Below are 23807 nucleotides of genomic sequence, written 5' to 3'. Positions count from 1 at the left end.
TGTCCACAAGAATAGACATTATACAGACTAAATGTCCACAAGAATAGACATTACATAGACTAAATGTCCACAAGAATAGACATTATACAGACTAAATGTCCACAATAACAGACATTATACAGACTAAATGTCCACAAGAATAGACATTATACAGACTAAATGTCCACAAGAATAGACATTACATAGACTAAATGTCCACAAGAATAGACATTATACAGACTAAATGTCCACAATAACAGACATTATACAGACTAAATGTCCACAAGAATAGACATTATACAGACTAAATGTCCACAAGAATAGACATTACATAGACTAAATGTCCACAAGAATAGACATTATACAGACTAAATGTCCACAATAATAGACATTATACAGACTAAATGTCCACAATAACAGACATTATACAGACTAAATGTCCACAAGAATAGACATTATACAGACTAAATGTCCACAAGAATAGACATTACATAGACTAAATGTCCACAATAATAGACATTATATAGACTAAATGTCCACAATAATAGACATTATATAGACTAAATGTCCACAATAATAGACATTATATAGACTAAATGTCCACAAGAATAGACATTACATAGACTAAATGTCCACAATAATAGACATTATACAGACTAAATGTCCACAATAATAGACATTATACAGACTAAATGTCCACAATAATAGACATTATACAGACTAAATGTCCACAATAACAGACATTATACAGACTAAATGTCCACAATAACAGACATTATATAGACTAAATGTCCACAATAATAGACATTATACAGACTAAATGTCCACAATAACAGACATTATATAGACTAAATGTCCACAATAATAAACATTATATAGACTAAATGTCCACAATAATACACATTACATAGACTAAATGTCCACAGTAATACACATTATACAGACTAAATGTCCACAATAACAGACATTATATAGACTAAATGTCCACAATAATAGACATTATACAGACTAAATGTCCACAATAATAGACATTATACAGACTAAATGTCCACAATAATAGACATTATACAGACTAAATGTCCACAATAACAGACATTATACAGACTAAATGTCCACAATAACAGACATTATATAGACTAAATGTCCACAATAATACACATTACATAGACTAAATGTCCACAATAATAGACATTATACAGACTAAATGTCCACAATAATAGACATTATACAGACTAAATGTCCACAATAATAGACATTATACAGACTAAATGTCCACAATAACAGACATTATACAGACTAAATGTCCACAATAACAGACATTATATAGACTAAATGTCCACAATAATACACATTACATAGACTAAATGTCCACAATAATAGACATTATACAGACTAAATGTCCACAATAATAGACATTATACAGACTAAATGTCCACAATAACAGACATTATATAGACTAAATGTCCACAATAATAGACATTATATAGACTAAATGTCCACAATAACAGACATTATACAGACTAAATGTCCACAATAATAGACATTATACAGACTAAATGTCCACAATAATAGACATTATATAGACTAAATGTCCACAATAATAGACATTATACAGACTAAATGTCCACAATAATAGACATTATACAGACTAAATGTCCACAATAATAGACATTATACAGACTAAATGTCCACAATAACAGACATTATACAGACTAAATGTCCACAATAATAGACATTATACAGACTAAATGTCCACAATAACAGACATTATACAGACTAAATGTCCACAATAACAGACATTATATAGACTAAATGTCCACAATAATAGACATTATACAGACTAAATGTCCACAATAACAGACATTATATAGACTAAATGTCCACAATAATAAACATTATATAGACTAAATGTCCACAATAATACACATTACATAGACTAAATGTCCACAGTAATACACATTATACAGACTAAATGTCCACAATAACAGACATTATATAGACTAAATGTCCACAATAATAGAAATTATACAGACTAAGTGTCCACAATAATAGACATTATACAGACTAAATGTCCACAATAATAGACATTATACAGACTAAATGTCCACAATAACAGACATTATACAGACTAAATGTCCACAATAACAGACATTATATAGACTAAATGTCCACAATAATACACATTACATAGACTAAATGTCCACAATAATAGACATTATACAGACTAAATGTCCACAATAATAGACATTATACAGACTAAATGTCCACAATAATAGACATTATACAGACTAAATGTCCACAATAATAGACATTATACAGACTAAATGTCCACAATAACAGACATTATACAGACTAAATGTCCACAATAACAGACATTATATAGACTAAATGTCCACAATAATACACATTACATAGACTAAATGTCCACAATAATAGACATTATACAGACTAAATGTCCACAATAACAGACATTATATAGACTAAATGTCCACAATAATAGACATTATATAGACTAAATGTCCACAATAACAGACATTATACAGACTAAATGTCCACAATAATAGACATTATACAGACTAAATGTCCACAATAATAGACATTATATAGACTAAATGTCCACAATAATAGACATTATACAGACTAAATGTCCACAATAATAGACATTATACAGACTAAATGTCCACAAGAATAGACATTATATAGACTAAATGTCCACAATAATAGACATTATACAGACTAAATGTCCACAATAACAGACATTATATAGACTGAATGTCCACAATAATAGACATTATACAGACTAAATGTCCACAATAATAGACATTACATAGACTAAATGTCCACAATAACAGACATGATACAGACTAAATGTCCACAATAATAGACATTATATAGACTAAATGTCCACAATAATAGACATTATACAGACTAAATGTCCACAATAATAGACATTATACAGACTAAATGTCCACAAGAATAGACATTACATAGACTAAATGTCCACAATAATAGACATTATATAGACTAAATGTCCACAATAACAGACATTATACATACTAAATGTCCACAATAATAGACATTATACAGACTAAATGTCCACAATAATAGACATTATATAGACTAAATGTCCACAATAATAGACATTATACAGACTAAATGTCCACAATAATAGACATTATATAGACTAAATGTCCACAATAATAGACATTATATAGACTAAATGTCCACAATAATAGACATTACATAGACTAAATGTCCACAATAACAGACATGATACAGACTAAATGTCCACAATAATAGACATTATATAGACTAAATGTCCACAATAATAGACATTATACAGACTAAATGTCCACAATAATAGACATTATACAGACTAAATGTCCACAAGAATAGACATTACATAGACTAAATGTCCACAATAATAGACATTATATAGACTAAATGTCCACAATAACAGACATTATACAGACTAAATGTCCACAATAATAGACATTATACAGACTAAATGTCCACAATAATAGACATTATATAGACTAAATGTCCACAATAATAGACATTACATAGACTAAATGTCCACAATAACAGACATGATACAGACTAAATGTCCACAATAATAGACATTATATAGACTAAATGTCCACAATAATAGACATTATACAGACTAAATGTCCACAATAATAGACATTATACAGACTAAATGTCCACAAGAATAGACATTACATAGACTAAATGTCCACAATAATAGACATTATATAGACTAAATGTCCACAATAACAGACATTATACAGACTAAATGTCCACAATAATAGACATTATATAGACTAAATGTCCACAATAATAGACATTATACAGACTAAATGTCCACAATAATAGACATTATACAGACTAAATGTCCACAAGAATAGACATTATATAGACTAAATGTCCACAATAATAGACATTATACAGACTAAATGTCCACAAGAATAGACATTATATAGACTAAATGTCCACAATAATAGACATTATACAGACTAAATGTCCACAAGAATAGACATTATATAGACTAAATGTCCACAATAACAGACATTATATAGACTAAATGTCCACAATAATAGACATTATACAGACTAAATGTCCACAAGAATAGACATTATATAGACTAAATGTCCACAATAATAGACATTATACAGACTAAATGTCCACAAGAATAGACATTACATAGACTAAATGTCCACAATAATAGACATTATACAGACTAAATGTCCACAATAATAGACATTATACAGACTAAATGTCCACAATAATAGACATTATACAGACTAAATGTCCACAATAATAGACATTATACAGACTAAATGTCCACAAGAATAGACATTACATAGACTAAATGTCCACAATAATAGACATTATATAGACTAAATGTCCACAATAATAGACATTATACAGACTAAATGTCCACAATAATAGACATTATACAGACTAAATGTCCACAAGAATAGACATTATACAGACTAAATGTCCACAAGAATAGACATTACATAGACTAAATGTCCACAAGAATAGACATTATACAGACTAAATGTCCACAATAACAGACATTATACAGACTAAATGTCCACAAGAATAGACATTATACAGACTAAATGTCCACAAGAATAGACATTACATAGACTAAATGTCCACAAGAATAGACATTATACAGACTAAATGTCCACAATAATAGACATTATACAGACTAAATGTCCACAATAACAGACATTATACAGACTAAATGTCCACAAGAATAGACATTATACAGACTAAATGTCCACAAGAATAGACATTACATAGACTAAATGTCCACAATAATAGACATTATATAGACTAAATGTCCACAATAATAGACATTATATAGACTAAATGTCCACAATAATAGACATTATATAGACTAAATGTCCACAAGAATAGACATTACATAGACTAAATGTCCACAATAATAGACATTATACAGACTAAATGTCCACAATAATAGACATTATACAGACTAAATGTCCACAATAATAGACATTATACAGACTAAATGTCCACAATAATAGACATTATACAGACTAAATGTCCACAATAACAGACATTATACAGACTAAATGTCCACAATAATAGACATTATACAGACTAAATGTCCACAATAACAGACATTATACAGACTAAATGTCCACAATAACAGACATTATATAGACTAAATGTCCACAATAATAGACATTATACAGACTAAATGTCCACAATAACAGACATTATATAGACTAAATGTCCACAATAATAAACATTATATAGACTAAATGTCCACAATAATACACATTACATAGACTAAATGTCCACAGTAATACACATTATACAGACTAAATGTCCACAATAACAGACATTATATAGACTAAATGTCCACAATAATAGAAATTATACAGACTAAGTGTCCACAATAATAGACATTATACAGACTAAATGTCCACAATAATAGACATTATACAGACTAAATGTCCACAATAACAGACATTATACAGACTAAATGTCCACAATAACAGACATTATATAGACTAAATGTCCACAATAATACACATTACATAGACTAAATGTCCACAATAATAGACATTATACAGACTAAATGTCCACAATAATAGACATTATACAGACTAAATGTCCACAATAATAGACATTATACAGACTAAATGTCCACAATAATAGACATTATACAGACTAAATGTCCACAATAACAGACATTATACAGACTAAATGTCCACAATAACAGACATTATATAGACTAAATGTCCACAATAATACACATTACATAGACTAAATGTCCACAATAATAGACATTATACAGACTAAATGTCCACAATAATAGACATTATACAGACTAAATGTCCACAATAACAGACATTATATAGACTAAATGTCCACAATAATAGACATTATATAGACTAAATGTCCACAATAACAGACATTATACAGACTAAATGTCCACAATAATAGACATTATACAGACTAAATGTCCACAATAATAGACATTATATAGACTAAATGTCCACAATAATAGACATTATACAGACTAAATGTCCACAATAATAGACATTATACAGACTAAATGTCCACAAGAATAGACATTATATAGACTAAATGTCCACAATAATAGACATTATACAGACTAAATGTCCACAATAACAGACATTATATAGACTGAATGTCCACAATAATAGACATTATACAGACTAAATGTCCACAATAATAGACATTACATAGACTAAATGTCCACAATAACAGACATGATACAGACTAAATGTCCACAATAATAGACATTATATAGACTAAATGTCCACAATAATAGACATTATACAGACTAAATGTCCACAATAATAGACATTATACAGACTAAATGTCCACAAGAATAGACATTACATAGACTAAATGTCCACAATAATAGACATTATATAGACTAAATGTCCACAATAACAGACATTATACAGACTAAATGTCCACAATAATAGACATTATACAGACTAAATGTCCACAATAATAGACATTATATAGACTAAATGTCCACAATAATAGACATTATATAGACTAAATGTCCACAATAATAGACATTATATAGACTAAATGTCCACAATAATAGACATTACATAGACTAAATGTCCACAATAACAGACATGATACAGACTAAATGTCCACAATAATAGACATTATATAGACTAAATGTCCACAATAATAGACATTATACAGACTAAATGTCCACAATAATAGACATTATACAGACTAAATGTCCACAAGAATAGACATTACATAGACTAAATGTCCACAATAATAGACATTATATAGACTAAATGTCCACAATAACAGACATTATACAGACTAAATGTCCACAATAATAGACATTATACAGACTAAATGTCCACAATAATAGACATTATATAGACTAAATGTCCACAATAATAGACATTATACAGACTAAATGTCCACAATAATAGACATTATACAGACTAAATGTCCACAATAATAGACATTATATAGACTAAATGTCCACAATAATAGACATTATACAGACTAAATGTCCACAAGAATAGACATTATATAGACTAAATGTCCACAATAATAGACATTATACAGACTAAATGTCCACAAGAATAGACATTATATAGACTAAATGTCCACAATAACAGACATTATATAGACTAAATGTCCACAATAATAGACATTATACAGACTAAATGTCCACAAGAATAGACATTATATAGACTAAATGTCCACAATAATAGACATTATACAGACTAAATGTCCACAAGAATCGACATTACATAGACTAAATGTCCACAATAATAGACATTATACAGACTAAATGTCCACAATAATAGACATTATACAGACTAAATGTCCACAATAATAGACATTATACAGACTAAATGTCCACAATAATAGACATTATACAGACTAAATGTCCACAAGAATAGACATTACATAGACTAAATGTCCACAATAATAGACATTATATAGACTAAATGTCCACAATAATAGACATTATATAGACTAAATGTCCACAATAATAGACATTATACAGACTAAATGTCCACAAGAATAGACATTATACAGACTAAATGTCCACAAGAATAGACATTACATAGACTAAATGTCCACAATAATAGACATTATACAGACTAAATGTCCACAATAACAGACATTATACAGACTAAATGTCCACAAGAATAGACATTATACAGACTAAATGTCCACAAGAATAGACATTACATAGACTAAATGTCCACAAGAATAGACATTATACAGACTAAATGTCCACAATAACAGACATTATACAGACTAAATGTCCACAAGAATAGACATTATACAGACTAAATGTCCACAAGAATAGACATTACATAGACTAAATGTCCACAAGAATAGACATTATACAGACTAAATGTCCACAATAATAGACATTATACAGACTAAATGTCCACAATAACAGACATTATACAGACTAAATGTCCACAAGAATAGACATTATACAGACTAAATGTCCACAAGAATAGACATTACATAGACTAAATGTCCACAATAATAGACATTATATAGACTAAATGTCCACAATAATAGACATTATATAGACTAAATGTCCACAATAATAGACATTATATAGACTAAATGTCCACAAGAATAGACATTACATAGACTAAATGTCCACAATAATAGACATTATACAGACTAAATGTCCACAATAATAGACATTATACAGACTAAATGTCCACAATAATAGACATTATACAGACTAAATGTCCACAATAATAGACATTATACAGACTAAATGTCCACAATAACAGACATTATACAGACTAAATGTCCACAATAACAGACATTATATAGACTAAATGTCCACAATAATAGACATTATACAGACTAAATGTCCACAATAACAGACATTATATAGACTAAATGTCCACAATAATAAACATTATATAGACTAAATGTCCACAATAATACACATTACATAGACTAAATGTCCACAGTAATACACATTATACAGACTAAATGTCCACAATAACAGACATTATATAGACTAAATGTCCACAATAATAGACATTATACAGACTAAATGTCCACAATAATAGACATTATACAGACTAAATGTCCACAATAATAGACATTATACAGACTAAATGTCCACAATAACAGACATTATACAGACTAAATGTCCACAATAACAGACATTATATAGACTAAATGTCCACAATAATACACATTACATAGACTAAATGTCCATAATAATAGACATTATACAGACTAAATGTCCACAATAATAGACATTATACAGACTAAATGTCCACAATAATAGACATTATACAGACTAAATGTCCACAATAACAGACATTATACAGACTAAATGTCCACAATAACAGACATTATATAGACTAAATGTCCACAATAATACACATTACATAGACTAAATGTCCACAATAATAGACATTATACAGACTAAATGTCCACAATAATAGACATTATACAGACTAAATGTCCACAATAACAGACATTATATAGACTAAATGTCCACAATAATAGACATTATATAGACTAAATGTCCACAATAACAGACATTATACAGACTAAATGTCCACAATAATAGACATTATACAGACTAAATGTCCACAATAATAGACATTATATAGACTAAATGTCCACAATAATAGACATTATACAGACTAAATGTCCACAATAATAGACATTATACAGACTAAATGTCCACAAGAATAGACATTATATAGACTGAATGTCCACAATAATAGACATTATACAGACTAAATGTCCACAATAACAGACATTATATAGACTGAATGTCCACAATAATAGACATTATACAGACTAAATGTCCACAAGAATAGACATTATATAGACTAAATGTCCACAATAATAGACATTATACAGACTAAATGTCCACAAGAATAGACATTACATAGACTAAATGTCCACAATAATAGACATTATACAGACTAAATGTCCACAATAATAGACATTATACAGACTAAATGTCCACAATAATAGACATTATACAGACTAAATGTCCACAATAATAGACATTATACAGACTAAATGTCCACAATAACAGACATTATACAGACTAAATGTCCACAATAACAGACATTATATAGACTAAATGTCCACAATAATACACATTACATAGACTAAATGTCCACAATAATAGACATTATACAGACTAAATGTCCACAATAATAGACATTATACAGACTAAATGTCCACAATAATAGACATTATACAGACTAAATGTCCACAATAACAGACATTATACAGACTAAATGTCCACAATAACAGACATTATATAGACTAAATGTCCACAATAATACACATTACATAGACTAAATGTCCACAATAATAGACATTATACAGACTAAATGTCCACAATAATAGACATTATACAGACTAAATGTCCACAATAACAGACATTATATAGACTAAATGTCCACAATAATAGACATTATATAGACTAAATGTCCACAATAACAGACATTATACAGACTAAATGTCCACAATAATAGACATTATACAGACTAAATGTCCACAATAATAGACATTATACAGACTAAATGTCCACAATAATAGACATTATATAGACTAAATGTCCACAATAACAGACATTATACAGACTAAATGTCCACAATAATAGACATTATACAGACTAAATGTCCACAATAATAGACATTATACAGACTAAATGTCCACAATAACAGACATTATACAGACTAAATGTCCACAATAACAGACATTATATAGACTAAATGTCCACAATAATACACATTACATAGACTAAATGTCCACAATAATAGACATTATACAGACTAAATGTCCACAATAATAGACATTATACAGACTAAATGTCCACAATAACAGACATTATATAGACTAAATGTCCACAATAATAGACATTATATAGACTAAATGTCCACAATAACAGACATTATACAGACTAAATGTCCACAATAATAGACATTATACAGACTAAATGTCCACAATAATAGACATTATACAGACTAAATGTCCACAATAATAGACATTATATAGACTAAATGTCCACAATAATAGACATTATACAGACTAAATGTCCACAATAATAGACATTATACAGACTAAATGTCCACAAGAATAGACATTATATAGACTAAATGTCCACAATAATAGACATTATACAGACTAAATGTCCACAAGAATAGACATTACATAGACTAAATGTCCACAATAACAGACATTATACAGACTAAATGTCCACAAGAATAGACATTATATAGACTAAATGTCCACAATAATAGACATTATACAGACTAAATGTCCACAAGCATAGACATTACATAGACTAAATGTCCACAATAATAGACATTATACAGACTAAATGTCCACAATAATAGACATTATACAGACTAAATGTCCACAATAATAGACATTATACAGACTAAATGTCCACAATAACAGACATTATACAGACTAAATGTCCACAATAACAGACATTATATAGACTAAATGTCCACAATAATACACATTACATAGACTAAATGTCCACAATAATAGACATTATACAGACTAAATGTCCACAATAATAGACATTATACAGACTAAATGTCCACAATAATAGACATTATACAGACTAAATGTCCACAATAATAGACATTATACAGACTAAATGTCCACAATAACAGACATTATACAGACTAAATGTCCACAATAACAGACATTATACAGACTAAATGTCCACAATAACAGACATTATATAGACTAAATGTCCACAATAATACACATTACATAGACTAAATGTCCACAATAATAGACATTATACAGACTAAATGTCCACAATAATAGACATTATACAGACTAAATGTCCACAATAACAGACATTATATAGACTAAATGTCCACAATAATAGACATTATACAGACTAAATGTCCACAATAATAGACATTATATAGACTAAATGTCCACAATAATAGACATTATACAGACTAAATGTCCACAATAATAGACATTATACAGACTAAATGTCCACAATAATAGACATTATATAGACTAAATGTCCTCTAAAACTAATGTTTATTTGCAGCATAGTAGAGCAAACTATTACATGATCAAAAACAAATTGATTTTAGCAAAGAAAAAAAAAAAAAAGGCGGCAGAAAGTTGTGATGTTAAAATGCGGTCATGAGTCAAAAAAAGTTGAAAACCACTGTGATAAGCCAAGGTTTACTTTGGAATTTGTGAACTCAGAAGAGGCTAATAATTGATGAGCTTTTTCTGTTGGGGGTATTTACTGTGGGCACGTAGATGTCTTTTAGTTTTGTCATAGTTTGGATGTTGGAAAAAAAAGAGATCATATTAGTAAGAAAGGGTTTCAAGGCCAATATGGCAGACTTCCTGTTTGGTCTATAGGAGGAAATAATGGAAGTTGTTTTAACATGACAGCTGACTTCTCCACATGTGAATATTCCACCAAAACACACTTCCATGACACCACCTTACAAAGGCACTGTTGCTCCATCCGGCACTTAGAGCCTCTCAAAATCAGGGATTCTTTGAAAGAAATATAAATGAGAGAAACACTCCTCGGTTTTGAGTCCCGTTCCAGAATGATCATGGGTGGTTTCAGACGTGTCTTCAGCACTGGAACAGCACGAACCATATATGGACATACAGTGAGCTGGACAACAGCTCCAAACATCACATAAGAAGCCAAGCATGAAAGAATTTAAAAGGACGTACAAAGACAGTTTTTCAGAGGTACAGGGATGAGGGAGGGGTTGGGGATCACTGGGAGATATAAAGATGGACAAGTATGTGTAAGTGTGTGTGTGTGTGTGTATAGATCTGTGTATGAATATGTATTTACATGTATGTGTTATTGTATTATGTGTTTATGTAAATCATATTATATTTGCTCATAATAATATAAAGCCAGAAACCTAATTATTTACACGTAAGTATCAGTCATATTATGGTATATAGTATAGATACGATTAGACTAGGAAGATTATTACTGTTATTAATTATATAAGGAGAAGGGGTGGAGTTTATAAGTTGTACTTCCTCTCACTCCTTTTCGAATATGTATTATATGTCTTATGTTTAAGTGTTTAGTTTATTTGTTTTCTTCTGTTTGACATTCATATTTGAAATAAATACATCAGTCACTCAGGCCTGGTCCCATGTATATGCCTGCATTCAAACCTCTTAAAGTGGCCTGAAATCAAGTGCATGGTTCAAAGCTGCATTCATTTAGCAACTAGTTACACATTTACACTTAAGTAAATGCGTCTGTAATGATGTGGTGGTATCAGGTAAAATACAGTCAAATGCAGTGGAATTCTTCCACATGATCGTTGATTTTGTGAACATCATTAGCATTTGTCACATGAACAGCTGATGTGAACATTTGCTCGTGCAGGTCAGGGAACAAGTCCGAGCTGTTCTCAGATCTGTCTGGTTTCCCGGCGCTGCAGGAGAGGACGGAGCAGATTCAAACGGTTCTCAGTGCGATTCGAGACCACCGAAAAGAGATCCGCTTGACGCTGAAGGCCCCTGCGCTGGATTACACCACCGTGTCTGGGCAGGAGGTAGGACCTGGGTTTGTGTATGTGTGGCTCACAGTGGAAGGCAGGTAGGACCACACTGGTTTGGCTGGAACACGGACGCACACTGATGATCTGATGTGGAATTCAAGTGTGTCTGTTTGCATCAAGAGGGACACGTTTTTGGTCCATCTGCTGCCGGGTTTATTTCTGACCACCTTCCTCCTCCTCCTCCTCCTCCTCCTCATCCTCATCTCCTTCCTCTTCCTCCTCTCCTTCCTCTTCCTCTTCTGCTGTCAGTTTCTGATCGAGGTGAAGAACTCGCTGTCTTCAGTCGTTCCGTCTGACTGGGTGAAAATCAGCAGGTGAGCTCATCCAAACAAACAAAAGGAATAATTCCATTCAGTGTTATTGATGGGACTACGTACGTCCTTTTCAGTTTAAGACATTTCAGTAGCCTCATATCATTATCGTCTAACTTGTCCACAAATGGACAAGATATGTGGACACATTGAATCCAGGTGTTTCTTTTCTAACAGGGGTCTGGGTATGAGTTAGACAATTATGCTATGAGGCTAACAATACGTAGTTTGTTTGCACATTTATTTTCCAATGTTTTTGCTGGTTAAAATGATCATGAAAAATAATGGGAAACTTGAGTCTGATTAAAAACATTTCCTATGAGCCTAAAGTGTTTTAATGGAAAGGATGATGTGAAGGCTTTTGAAACTCATGTGAAATGTGTGTAAGACCTTATCAAAACCTTATCAGTCTCATGGTTGGTTGGTCCCTCGACACAGCTGAAGAAAAGCTACGTCCACATCTAAATCCAAGAACTGCTTGACAGAAACCTTCACTCTGACTCCAGTATGGACTGAAAAGCTTTTGGTGTCCAAATGGAAAAGTTCAGGCTTGTGTCTGTCCGTTCTGCTGACTGCCAAATGTCAGGAACCCCTTGAGGAAACGTCTCCAAATTCTTCACAAACTTTCACTTGGACAAATTGATGTGGATTTTGTGTACGAAGTCAAAGGTCAGTGTCACTGTGACGTAACTCCAGACTTTAAAGGGCTTCGATCTGTGTCCAGTGGTGAAAACAAAAGCAATGCTACAACTTAGTTGTTGTTTTTAATCACTCACAGTGACATGTTGGCCTGTGGCTGAAAATAAATTCTGTTCTTGTGTCTCCGTTACAATATACAGATGGCTTTGACGGAACTTTACATTCCTTAAAGGTGCTGGAGGCTTTCATGACCAGTTCTTCACCAGATCTGTCCATCCTCAGTCACATCCTCAGCATCATGAATCTGTTCGTCTGTCTGTCATTCCTCAGCTGAATCTCTTGGATTACCGTGAACACTATGGGTCTGAGAAAGACCACGTCCTCTGAGGAAACTGAGGAAATCAAGAAAGTGCTTGACTTTCTAGCAGAAGAAGTTTCTGCTGTTTGGTTACAGCAGAAAAGGATTTTGAATCTGGTGGAAGAGGTTAAGGTGCTCCGCATCCGAAATGAAGAAAAAGATAAACAAATCGTGTACCTGGAAAACCGGGTCACGGATCTTGAGCAGTATACCAGGATGAATGATGTCATCATTACTGGGCTTCGGGTTAAACCCCGTTGCTGTGCTTGTGCGGTAACAGCTGATGAAGGAGAGACGACCGCAGAACTGGAGGTGTCGACGGAACAACAGGTGGTCGGCTTTTTGCACTCCAAGAGGATGGAGCTGGACGACAAGAACATGGAGGCCTGCCATCCACTGACAAGGAGAAACACCAGCGACAAAGCAGCCATCATCGTAAGGTTTGTAATAGGAAACATAAAACTGCACTGCTGAAAGAAGGACGGAAGCTGAAGGGGACTGATGTTTCCATAAATGAGCACCTGACCAAGCGCAACGCCCACATCGGCAAAAAAGCCAGAGTCCTGAAGAAGCAGAAATAAAGTCAGCATACCTGGACCACAACTGCAAAGTCTTCATTAAACTGAACAGATCAGTGGAGGAAGCCAAGGTTCTGTCGGTGAGGAGTATGGAGGAGCAGGACACATTTCAGTAGAGATGAGCGGGACTTTAGGATAACAAACACTTCAGCTACAGACGATCATGACAAACACCAAAGGAGATCACCCACCTGTTTTTGCAGATAAAAGCAATACTACCCTGAAGATCCATAATCATGACAGTTTAATGTACGGACCATCATGTACAGGACATGGAACAGGACATAGAACCGGACAATTACGTCAACAATAGCTGCTGCTGCTACACTGAGGACCAGTAGAACCACATCAGTGAGGATGGCCCATTTTCACTCATGCACATAAACAGCAGAAGTCTGTCTGCAAACTTGGAGAACATTAAGGACCACTTGTGCCACTTCACACAGTCATCTGATGTAATTGCAGTAACTGAAACATGGATAAACAAGGAAAAAGGGGCAGACTTGGAGTTGGACGGACAGGAATTCATACACTTGGATTGGCAAAACAAGGGTGGTGGAGGAGTGGCATTCTTTGTGGACAAGAGTTTGAATGTTCGGCCGGTTGGAAACATGTCAGCGGTTATCAATAATATGCTAGAATGTATTTCATTAGAAATTAACAGTGGGAAAAATAAAAATAGAATCACCAGCTGTGTCTACAGGACACTGGGTTCTAATATTGAATTCTTCAAGGATTGGATAGAAGAAATGTCCTCCACAAGAACTCATAAGACGATCTCATCTGTGGAGACTTTAATATTGACCTGCTGAATCCAAACAGACACAAAATAACAGATGAATTCATTAATACAAGAAACAGTATGAACTTGTACCCAAGAATCACCAGACCCAGTAGAAGAAGTTCCCACAGTGCAACTTTGACCACATCCTCACAAATGACATCTTCAGCAGCACAGTAAGTGGACTATTAATCAGTGACATCAGCGACCATCTGCCGGTATTTACAATTCATGACAATAGCAACAAACCCAAACAATCAGACAGAATACCAAAATATAAAAGAGTGACAACAAAAGATTCAATTAATGCATTTAAAAAGGACTTAATGGCACAGAGGTGGGATGCAGTATACGATAATGATAACATAAGTGGTGCATATGATGAATTCATGAGAATATTCAAAGTATTATATAATAAAAACTGTCCTATAAAAGTCTGAAACAAAAACAAAACAAGATCACCCTTGGATCATAAAAGGATTAAAAAATGCCTGCAAAAAGAAAAACACACTCTATAGAGAATTTATTAAACAAAGAACCAAAGAGACTGAAAAAGCATATGAAACATAAAAACAAGCTAACAGCGATTATAAGAACATCTAAAAAAGAATATTATCATGAATTACTAGATGATAATAAAGACAATGTCAAAGGTATGTTCAAAATTCTAAATAGTATTCTAAAAAATGGTTCAAGACAAGAAAGTTACCCAAATATTATATAATAGATAAGTCTGAGGAACAGGATGTGAATGAGGTGGTTAGGTCAGGTGGCCGCGCAGACCTCCGTTTCCCACAATGCACGTCAGATGCCCCAGTTCCCTCCCAGCTCTGAATGGAAACACATGGTTTGTTTATGTAGGAGGAGTGACAGACAGACCAACGGACGAATGAAACTGAGGAGAGGACTGAGGACGGACAGATGTGAGGACACACTGGTGACCTGGAATTCTAAACCCTCTAAATCAGGGGTCTCAAACTCATTTTCTTTCAGGGGCCACATTCAGCCTGATTTGTTCTCCAGTGGGCCGCATCAGTAAAATAATAACATAATAACCTATAAATAATGACAACTCCAAATTTTTGTCTTTGTTTTAGTGCAAAAAACCCCCCATTGAATTATGAAAACACTTACTTTCATGAACTGTCCAAACCAAAAAAATATGAATAACCTGAAAAAGCTGAAATTTCTTGAGAAAAATAAGTGCAATTTTAACAATATTATGCCTCAATTTATCATTTCTACATGTGCAGTATGGATTGGATCTACAAAGACACTAAACACTGAGTAACAGGCAGAAAATTGTTAAAATTGTGCTTAATTTTCTTTAGACATTTCAGGTTGTTCATATTTGTTCAGGTTATTCACATTTTTTGTTACAGGATAGTTTGTAAATGTTAATATTTTCATAATTTAATGTTATTTTTTGCACTAAAACAAAGACAAAAATTTGAAGTTGTCATTATTTATAGGTGTAGTGTAATATTTTTTTCACATCAAACCAAGAAGAAAATATGGAGTGATTATTTTTTGTAGGTTATTATGTTATTATTTGACTGTAGATCAGATTGGTCTGTATGTGGAACCTGAACTAAAATGATTTCCACAGCCTTGACTGTGGAATTTTTACGCTTTGCAAATCCATCCCAGGGGCCGCATTGGAACCTTTGGCGGGCCGCATTTGGCCCCCGGGCCGCATGTTTGAGACCCCTGCTCTAAATAATACGTCCAGGTTATTCTTCACTGGTCTGTGAAACTAGTATGAGTGCGTTAGGACGTGGACCGTGGGTTCAGCTGAACTCTGGCTTCTTTTTGACAATGACTGTTAGAAGTATGGAAGGCCCACAGTCAAACTAGAACTAGTGCATTTTTCTTTCGTATCTCTGTTTGTTCATCATGTATTTACAAACCGTGCTGTGATAGTGAATCGTAGCACATTTTTTTCCAGCTCAATATACAGGCGCTAAATTAAAATTGTCGCACTATTGTAAAGGTAAGTTCTCACAGTGTCTTTGATGAAAATATTGTGTTTTTTTTCCTAAAGTTTCTAACACAAGAGGGTGAAAAGTGTTGAACTCTGGTCCTTGGGCTCATATTTTGTTCCTTGTTTGCTCTTCCTCCTCCTCCTCCTCCTATATCTTCACATCTGTCTGCTCTGTAGCACCAAAACAGTGGGCAGATATCACTCCCCTTTCCTGGTGGATCAGTACAAGAAGCTGCAGCAGCTCAGAGAGCAGCTGCATGTGGACAGCCAGAGGGAGTGGACCGGCTTCCTGGAGTACGACACACACACACACACACACACACACACACGCACACACACACTGCTAAAAACAGGTTGTGTCGGCTGCACAGAATGAGCAGTGTTTTAGTGGAGTGCAGCATCTACTCATGACAGTGTGCACTTACCTTCATTTACACTTTCCAATCTCTGTCCTCTGTCTCTCTGTAGTCAGTTTGGGGAGCAGTATCACACCATGAAAAGGGCTATTAGTCACCTAGCAACCGTGGACTGCCTCTTTTCATTGGCTGAGGTGGCGAAACAAGGGGACTACTGCAGGTGATGTCCTCATATGATGACCATAAATACTGGTGTGTGTGTGTGTGTGTGTGTGTGTGTGTGTGTGTGTGTGTGTGCGTGCGTATCTGTGTGTGGGCGTCCTGTGTCATGTCCTTTATCGTCTCAGACAGGCTGTGTGTGGGAGTGGGCACTGGGCTCAGCAGTGGGCACTGGGCTCAGCAGTGGGCTCAGCCAGAACACCAACCATTCTCCTACTCACACACACACACACACACACATGCACACACACACACACCTTTGTATTGTTCCACATTTTCTGTCCATCTCTTGGTCTCAAAGTGTGTTTTTTGTATGTTTTTTAATATTTATCTGGAATGGTATACTTGTGATGGCCATTTTTGGTCTTGAATTCCCACCCTTGCTGCATTGATTTTATTGGTAAATTAAAAAAAAAAATGAAGACACTGCTGGTGTTACTATTTGTAGGTATCTTTGTAATTTTCTAGGCAAGGCAGATTTATTACTCTAGTACAGTGGTTCTTAACCTGGGTTCGATCGAACCCTAGGGGTTCGGTGAGTCAGTCTCAGGGGTTCGGCGGAGGTCAAGACACACACTCGACAACAGCAGAAGTCACACTGATTTGCAGTAAATATTCATTATTATTGTAGCCTGATGGAAATTAGGTGATGGGTGTGTGTTAAAATGTTAAAAATGATAAATAGCATAAATACAATAAGTTCTTTATTGGAATACATAAGGTTAAAAATTAAAACCATTTCAGTGTGGTAGTATTAAAAAAGGTCATGTCTTTGTGAAAAGGTATGGAATTTGTTGTGAGTTCATGCACTGTATTGGTTTTGTTCTTTGAACACAGTGATGTTAATGCACGGTTCATTTTGTGCACCAGTAAAACATATACCTGTGTCTTGAATTTGAAAAAAATCAAATTTTAATTTTTAATAAAGAAGGGTTCGGTGAATGCGCATATGAAACTGGTGGGGTTCAGTACCTCCAACAAGGTTAAGAACCACTGGTCTAGTACAATTCATACACAGGGCAATTCACAGTGTTTGACACAAATAATAATAATAATAATAATAATAATAATAATAATAATAATAATAATAATAAACTTTATTTGTATAGCACCTTTCATACAGAAATTGTAGCCCAAAGTGCTTCACATTGATTGATTAAAATACATTAAGATTTGATTATACATCAGGAAATAAGATGAAATTTGAGAGAAATACAATAAAATAAAAATAAAAATAAAAGCAGCGCACATTAAAATATTTGATTGTGCATAGAATTTTTGAAGTGCAAGAAATAAGATGAAATTTGAAATACAATAAAATAAAAAATAAAAACAAATGGAAAAGAGACAGATTAAAAACACACAATTACAATTAAAACAGAATCAATAAAACATAAATAGTAATCAATTAAAACAAAGTCAAAGGTCAGAGGTCAGATAGAAGCCTTTGTTTTCAGCCTGGACTGAAACACTGCCACAGTAGAGGTCTGTCTCACATCATCATGTCATTGTGGAGAAGCCACTGACAACATTTCTCCCAAATTGTGCATAAAAGACTGTCATTTAGATCAGGGTTCTCAAACTCCTGTTCTTTCAGGTTCCACATTCAGCCTGATTTGATCTGCAGTGGACCAGACCAGTCAAATAAGAACAGAAGAACCCAGAAATAATGACAACTGACAATTTTTGTCTTTGTTTTAGTGTAAAAAAAAACAACATTAAATTATGAAAATACTTACTTTTAGAAACTATTCAAACAAAAAAAAAAGACGTGAATAACCTGAAAAAACAGCAATTTCTTAAGAAAAATCAGTGCAGTTTTAAAAATATTCTGCCTCAGCTTATCATGTGTACATGTGCATGCTGGATCAGATCTACAAAGACACTGAACACTTAATAACAGAGAGGAAATAGTTCAAATTGTGCTTCATTTTCTTTAAACATTTCAGGTTGTTCATATTTGTTCAGGTTATTCACATTTTATTGTTACAGGAGAGTTTGGAAATATAAATAATTTCACAGTTTAATGTTATTTTTTGCACTAAAACAAAAGCAAAAATTTGAAGTTGTCGTTATTTTTAGATATAATGTAATATAATTTTTTTCACATCAAACTGAGAAGAAAACCTGGAGTCATTATTTTTTCTCAGTTATTATGTTCTTATTGGACTGTAGATCAGATTGGTCTGTATGTGGAACCCACACTAAAATGAGTTCCACAGCCTGGACTGTGGAATTTATACACTTTGTAAATTCATCCCAGGGGTCAGACTGGAGCCTTTGGGGGGGACGCATTTGGGCCCCGGGCCACATGTTTGACAGTCCTGATTTAGAGGATTTACTCACAGACAGGTCAGTAGCCTACAACAACAGAGAAAACTGCAAAGAAAACCAATTCCTACGTATTTTTACTTTGGAATAACCCTGATTGTCTGTTCCAGAGTTCATCCATCTGTTCATACTCTCCGCTCACGTCGCTGCACCTTTAAGGTTCTCATACAGTGTGTTGTTAGTATACTTAACGCCAAGTCACAAGACTGACTAAACTGTAAGATATATCAGACAAGTAATGACAGAGGCCTCAGTAACTTCATGATTTACTTGACTTCTTCACAGTCGCACACAGGGAAAAATAAAATACAAAAAAAAAAAGAATAAATCTTATGACCATTAAATACATAATGGGTTTGATTCTCAACTAGACTGGAGCCTTTCTGTGTTTGGTTTACCGGGGGGTTAGGTTAAGGTTAGAGTTAGAGTTAGGTTAAGGTTAGGGTTAGGGTTAGGGTTAGAGTTAGGGTTAGAGTTAGGGTTAGGGTTAGGGTTAGAGTTAGGGTTAGGGTTAAGGTTAGGGTTAGGGTTAGAGTTAGGGTTAGGGTTAAGGTTAGGGTTAAGGTTAGGGTTAGGTTAGGGTTAGGGTTAGAGTTAGGGTTAGGGTTAAGGTTAGGGTTAGGGTTAAGGTTAGGGTTAGGGTTAGAGTTAGGGTTAGGGTTAGAGTTAGGGTTAGGGTTAAGGTTAGGGTTAGGGTTAGAGTTAGGGTTAGGGTTAGGGTTAGAGTTAGGGTTAGGGTTAAGGTTAGGGTTAGGTTAGGGTTAGGGTTAGAGTTAGGGTTAGGGTTAAGGTTAGGGTTAGGGTTAGAGTTAGGGTTAGGGTTAGAGTTAGGGTTAGGGTTAAGGTTAGGGTTAGAGTTAGGGTTAGGTTAAGGTTAGGGTTAGGGTTAGAGTTAGGGTTAGGTTAGGGTTAGGGTTAGAGTTAGGGTTAGGGTTAGGTTAACGTTAGGGTTAGGGTTAAGGTTAGGGTTAGGTTAAGGTTAGGGTTAGGTTAGGGTTAGGTTAAGGTTAGGGTTAAGGTTAGGGTTAGGGTTAAGGTTAGGGTTAGGGTTAGGTTAAGGTTAGGGTTAGGTTAAGGTTAGGGTTAGGTTAAGGTTAGGGTTAGGGTTAAGGTTAAGGTTAGGGTTAGGGTTAGGGTTAAGGTTAAGGTTAGGGTTAGGTTAAGGTTAGGGTTAGGTTAAGGTTAGGGTTAAGGTTAGGGTTAAGGTTAAGGTTAGGGTTAGGTTAAGGTTAGGGTTAGGTTAAGGTTAGGGTTAGGGTTAGGGTTAGGGTTAAGGTTAGTGTTAGGGTTAGGGTTAACCCTTAACCCAGGTCCTCTGATTTCAAAACAGGTACATGTGGGTTCATTCTGATGGAGCTCCAGACCTGGTCCTCAGGCACCTTCAACGGCAGCTCAATGCTACTTATGTGTGCTATGTGCTCATGGTAACTGTTAATGCTACGTACTGTGTGTACTAGCATGAGTAAAATACACACAACAATTTTCCCTATTGGGACAATAATGTGAGTTCACCTTTTTTTTTTTTTTTTTTTACTTTTAATGTTTAAAAAGGTCAATTGCTGTGTACTTAGTATATCAAAGAATCACAAAAATGACCACACAAAACAGCCCAGCTGGTATTAGCATAAATTGCAGCCGTAATCCACAATTTAGCCTCTATTGCTACTCCAAACCATAGGAGTTATGAGTAATTGGCATTGTGTCTTTGTTTAACCTCAGTGAAACTAAGCAAATCACTGATGAACACCACCTGTCCCAGAGGGTACATCACTTAAAGGGGTGAACTGAAATATTTTACTTTGAAATATTACACCACCCACCCCCTCATCTGCCCTGAATGCTACAAGTTAACTGTCAAGTAATCTGTCACGAGAAAACAAAAGTCCATCCAGTCTTGATGTCATTGGTGCCAACTTTTTGTGGTCTCAGTCTTGTCACAGACTCAACTCATTTGGTCTCAGTCTTGTTGTGGTCTTGATACTCTCCGGTCTCAGCAGTGTCTTGGTCTTGATACTCTCTGGTCTAGGCAGTGTCTTGGTCTTGATACTCTCCAGTCTTGGTAGTGTCTTGGTCTTGATACCCTCCAGTCTTGGTAGTGTCTTGGTCTTGATACTCTCTGGTTCCGGCAGTGTCTTGGTCTTGATACCCTCCGGTCTCAGCAGTGTCTTGGTCTTGATACTCTCCGGTTCCGGCAGTGTCTTGGTCTTGATACTCTCCAGTCCTGGCAGTGTCTTGGTCTTGATACCCTCCGATCCTGGCAGTGTCTTGGTCTTGATACCCTCCGGTCCCAGCAGTGTCTTGGTCTTGATACTCACCGGTCTCGGCAGTGTCTTGGTCTTGATACCCTCCGGTCTCAGCAGTGTCTTGGTCTTGATACCCTCCGGTCTCAGCAGTGTCGTGGTCTTGATACTCTCCAGTCCTGGCAGTGTCTTGGTCTTGATACCCTCCGATCCTTGCAGTGTCTTGGTCTTGATACCCTCCGGTCTAGGCAGTGTCGTGGTCTTGATACTCTCCAGTCCTGGCAGTGTCTTGGTCTTGATACCCTCCGGTCCTGGCAGTGTCTTGGTCTTGGTACCCTCCGGTCCTGGCAGTGTCGTGGTCATGATACTCTCCGGTCTCAGCAGTGTCTTGGTCTTGATACCCTCCGGTCTTGGCAGTGTCTTGGTCTTGATACTCTCCGGTCTCAGCAGTGTCTTGGTCTTGATACCCTCCGGTCTAGGCAGTGTCTTGGTCTTGATACCCTCTGGTCCTGGCAGTGTCTTGGTCTTCATACCCTCCGGTCTCAGCAGTGTCTTGGTCTTGATACCCTCCGGTCCTGGCAGTGTCTTGGTCTTGATACTCTCCGGTCTTGGTAGTGTCTTGGTCTTGATACTCTCCGGTTCCGGCAGTGTCTTGGTCTTGATACCCTCCGGTCTCAGCAGTGTCTTGGTCTTGATACCCTCCGGTCTCAGCAGTGTCTTGGTCTTCATACTCTCTGGTCTAGGCAGTGTATTGGTCTTGATACCCTCCGGTCTCAGCAGTGTCTTGGTCTTGATACTCTCCGGTCTCAGCAGTGTCTTGGTCTTGATACCCTCCGGTCCTGGCAGTGTCTTGGTCTTGATACCCTCCGGTCCTGGCAGTCTCGTGGTCTTGATACTCTCCAGTCTCAGCAGTGTC

At 34.9% G+C, this 23807-nt stretch overlaps 1 protein-coding gene across 5 annotated transcripts in view; it reads left to right on the top strand.

Annotated features, from left to right (window-relative positions):
* msh3 (mutS homolog 3 (E. coli)) overlaps positions 1-23807 on the top strand; it is a 200187-nt gene that overhangs the window by 84013 nt on the left and 92367 nt on the right. For 4 of the 5 annotated variants that reach the window (XM_030142645.1, XM_030142644.1, XM_030142643.1 and 1 more), the window contains exons 16-19: positions 12920-13088; positions 13344-13408; positions 17923-18039; positions 18214-18321. In XM_030142645.1, the coding sequence (XP_029998505.1) occupies positions 12920-13088; positions 13344-13408; positions 17923-18039; positions 18214-18321 (459 nt within the window). The remainder of the gene's footprint in view (positions 1-12919; positions 13089-13343; positions 13409-17922; positions 18040-18213; positions 18322-23807) is intronic. The other variant, XM_030142646.1, reaches the window with a different exon arrangement.

Source organism: Sphaeramia orbicularis, chromosome 9, assembly GCF_902148855.1.
Source record: "Sphaeramia orbicularis chromosome 9, fSphaOr1.1, whole genome shotgun sequence".
NCBI lineage: Eukaryota > Metazoa > Chordata > Actinopteri > Kurtiformes > Apogonidae > Sphaeramia > Sphaeramia orbicularis.
The sequence above is the reverse complement of the archived record's forward strand: the minus strand, read 5'-3'. Positions and strand labels throughout refer to the sequence as shown.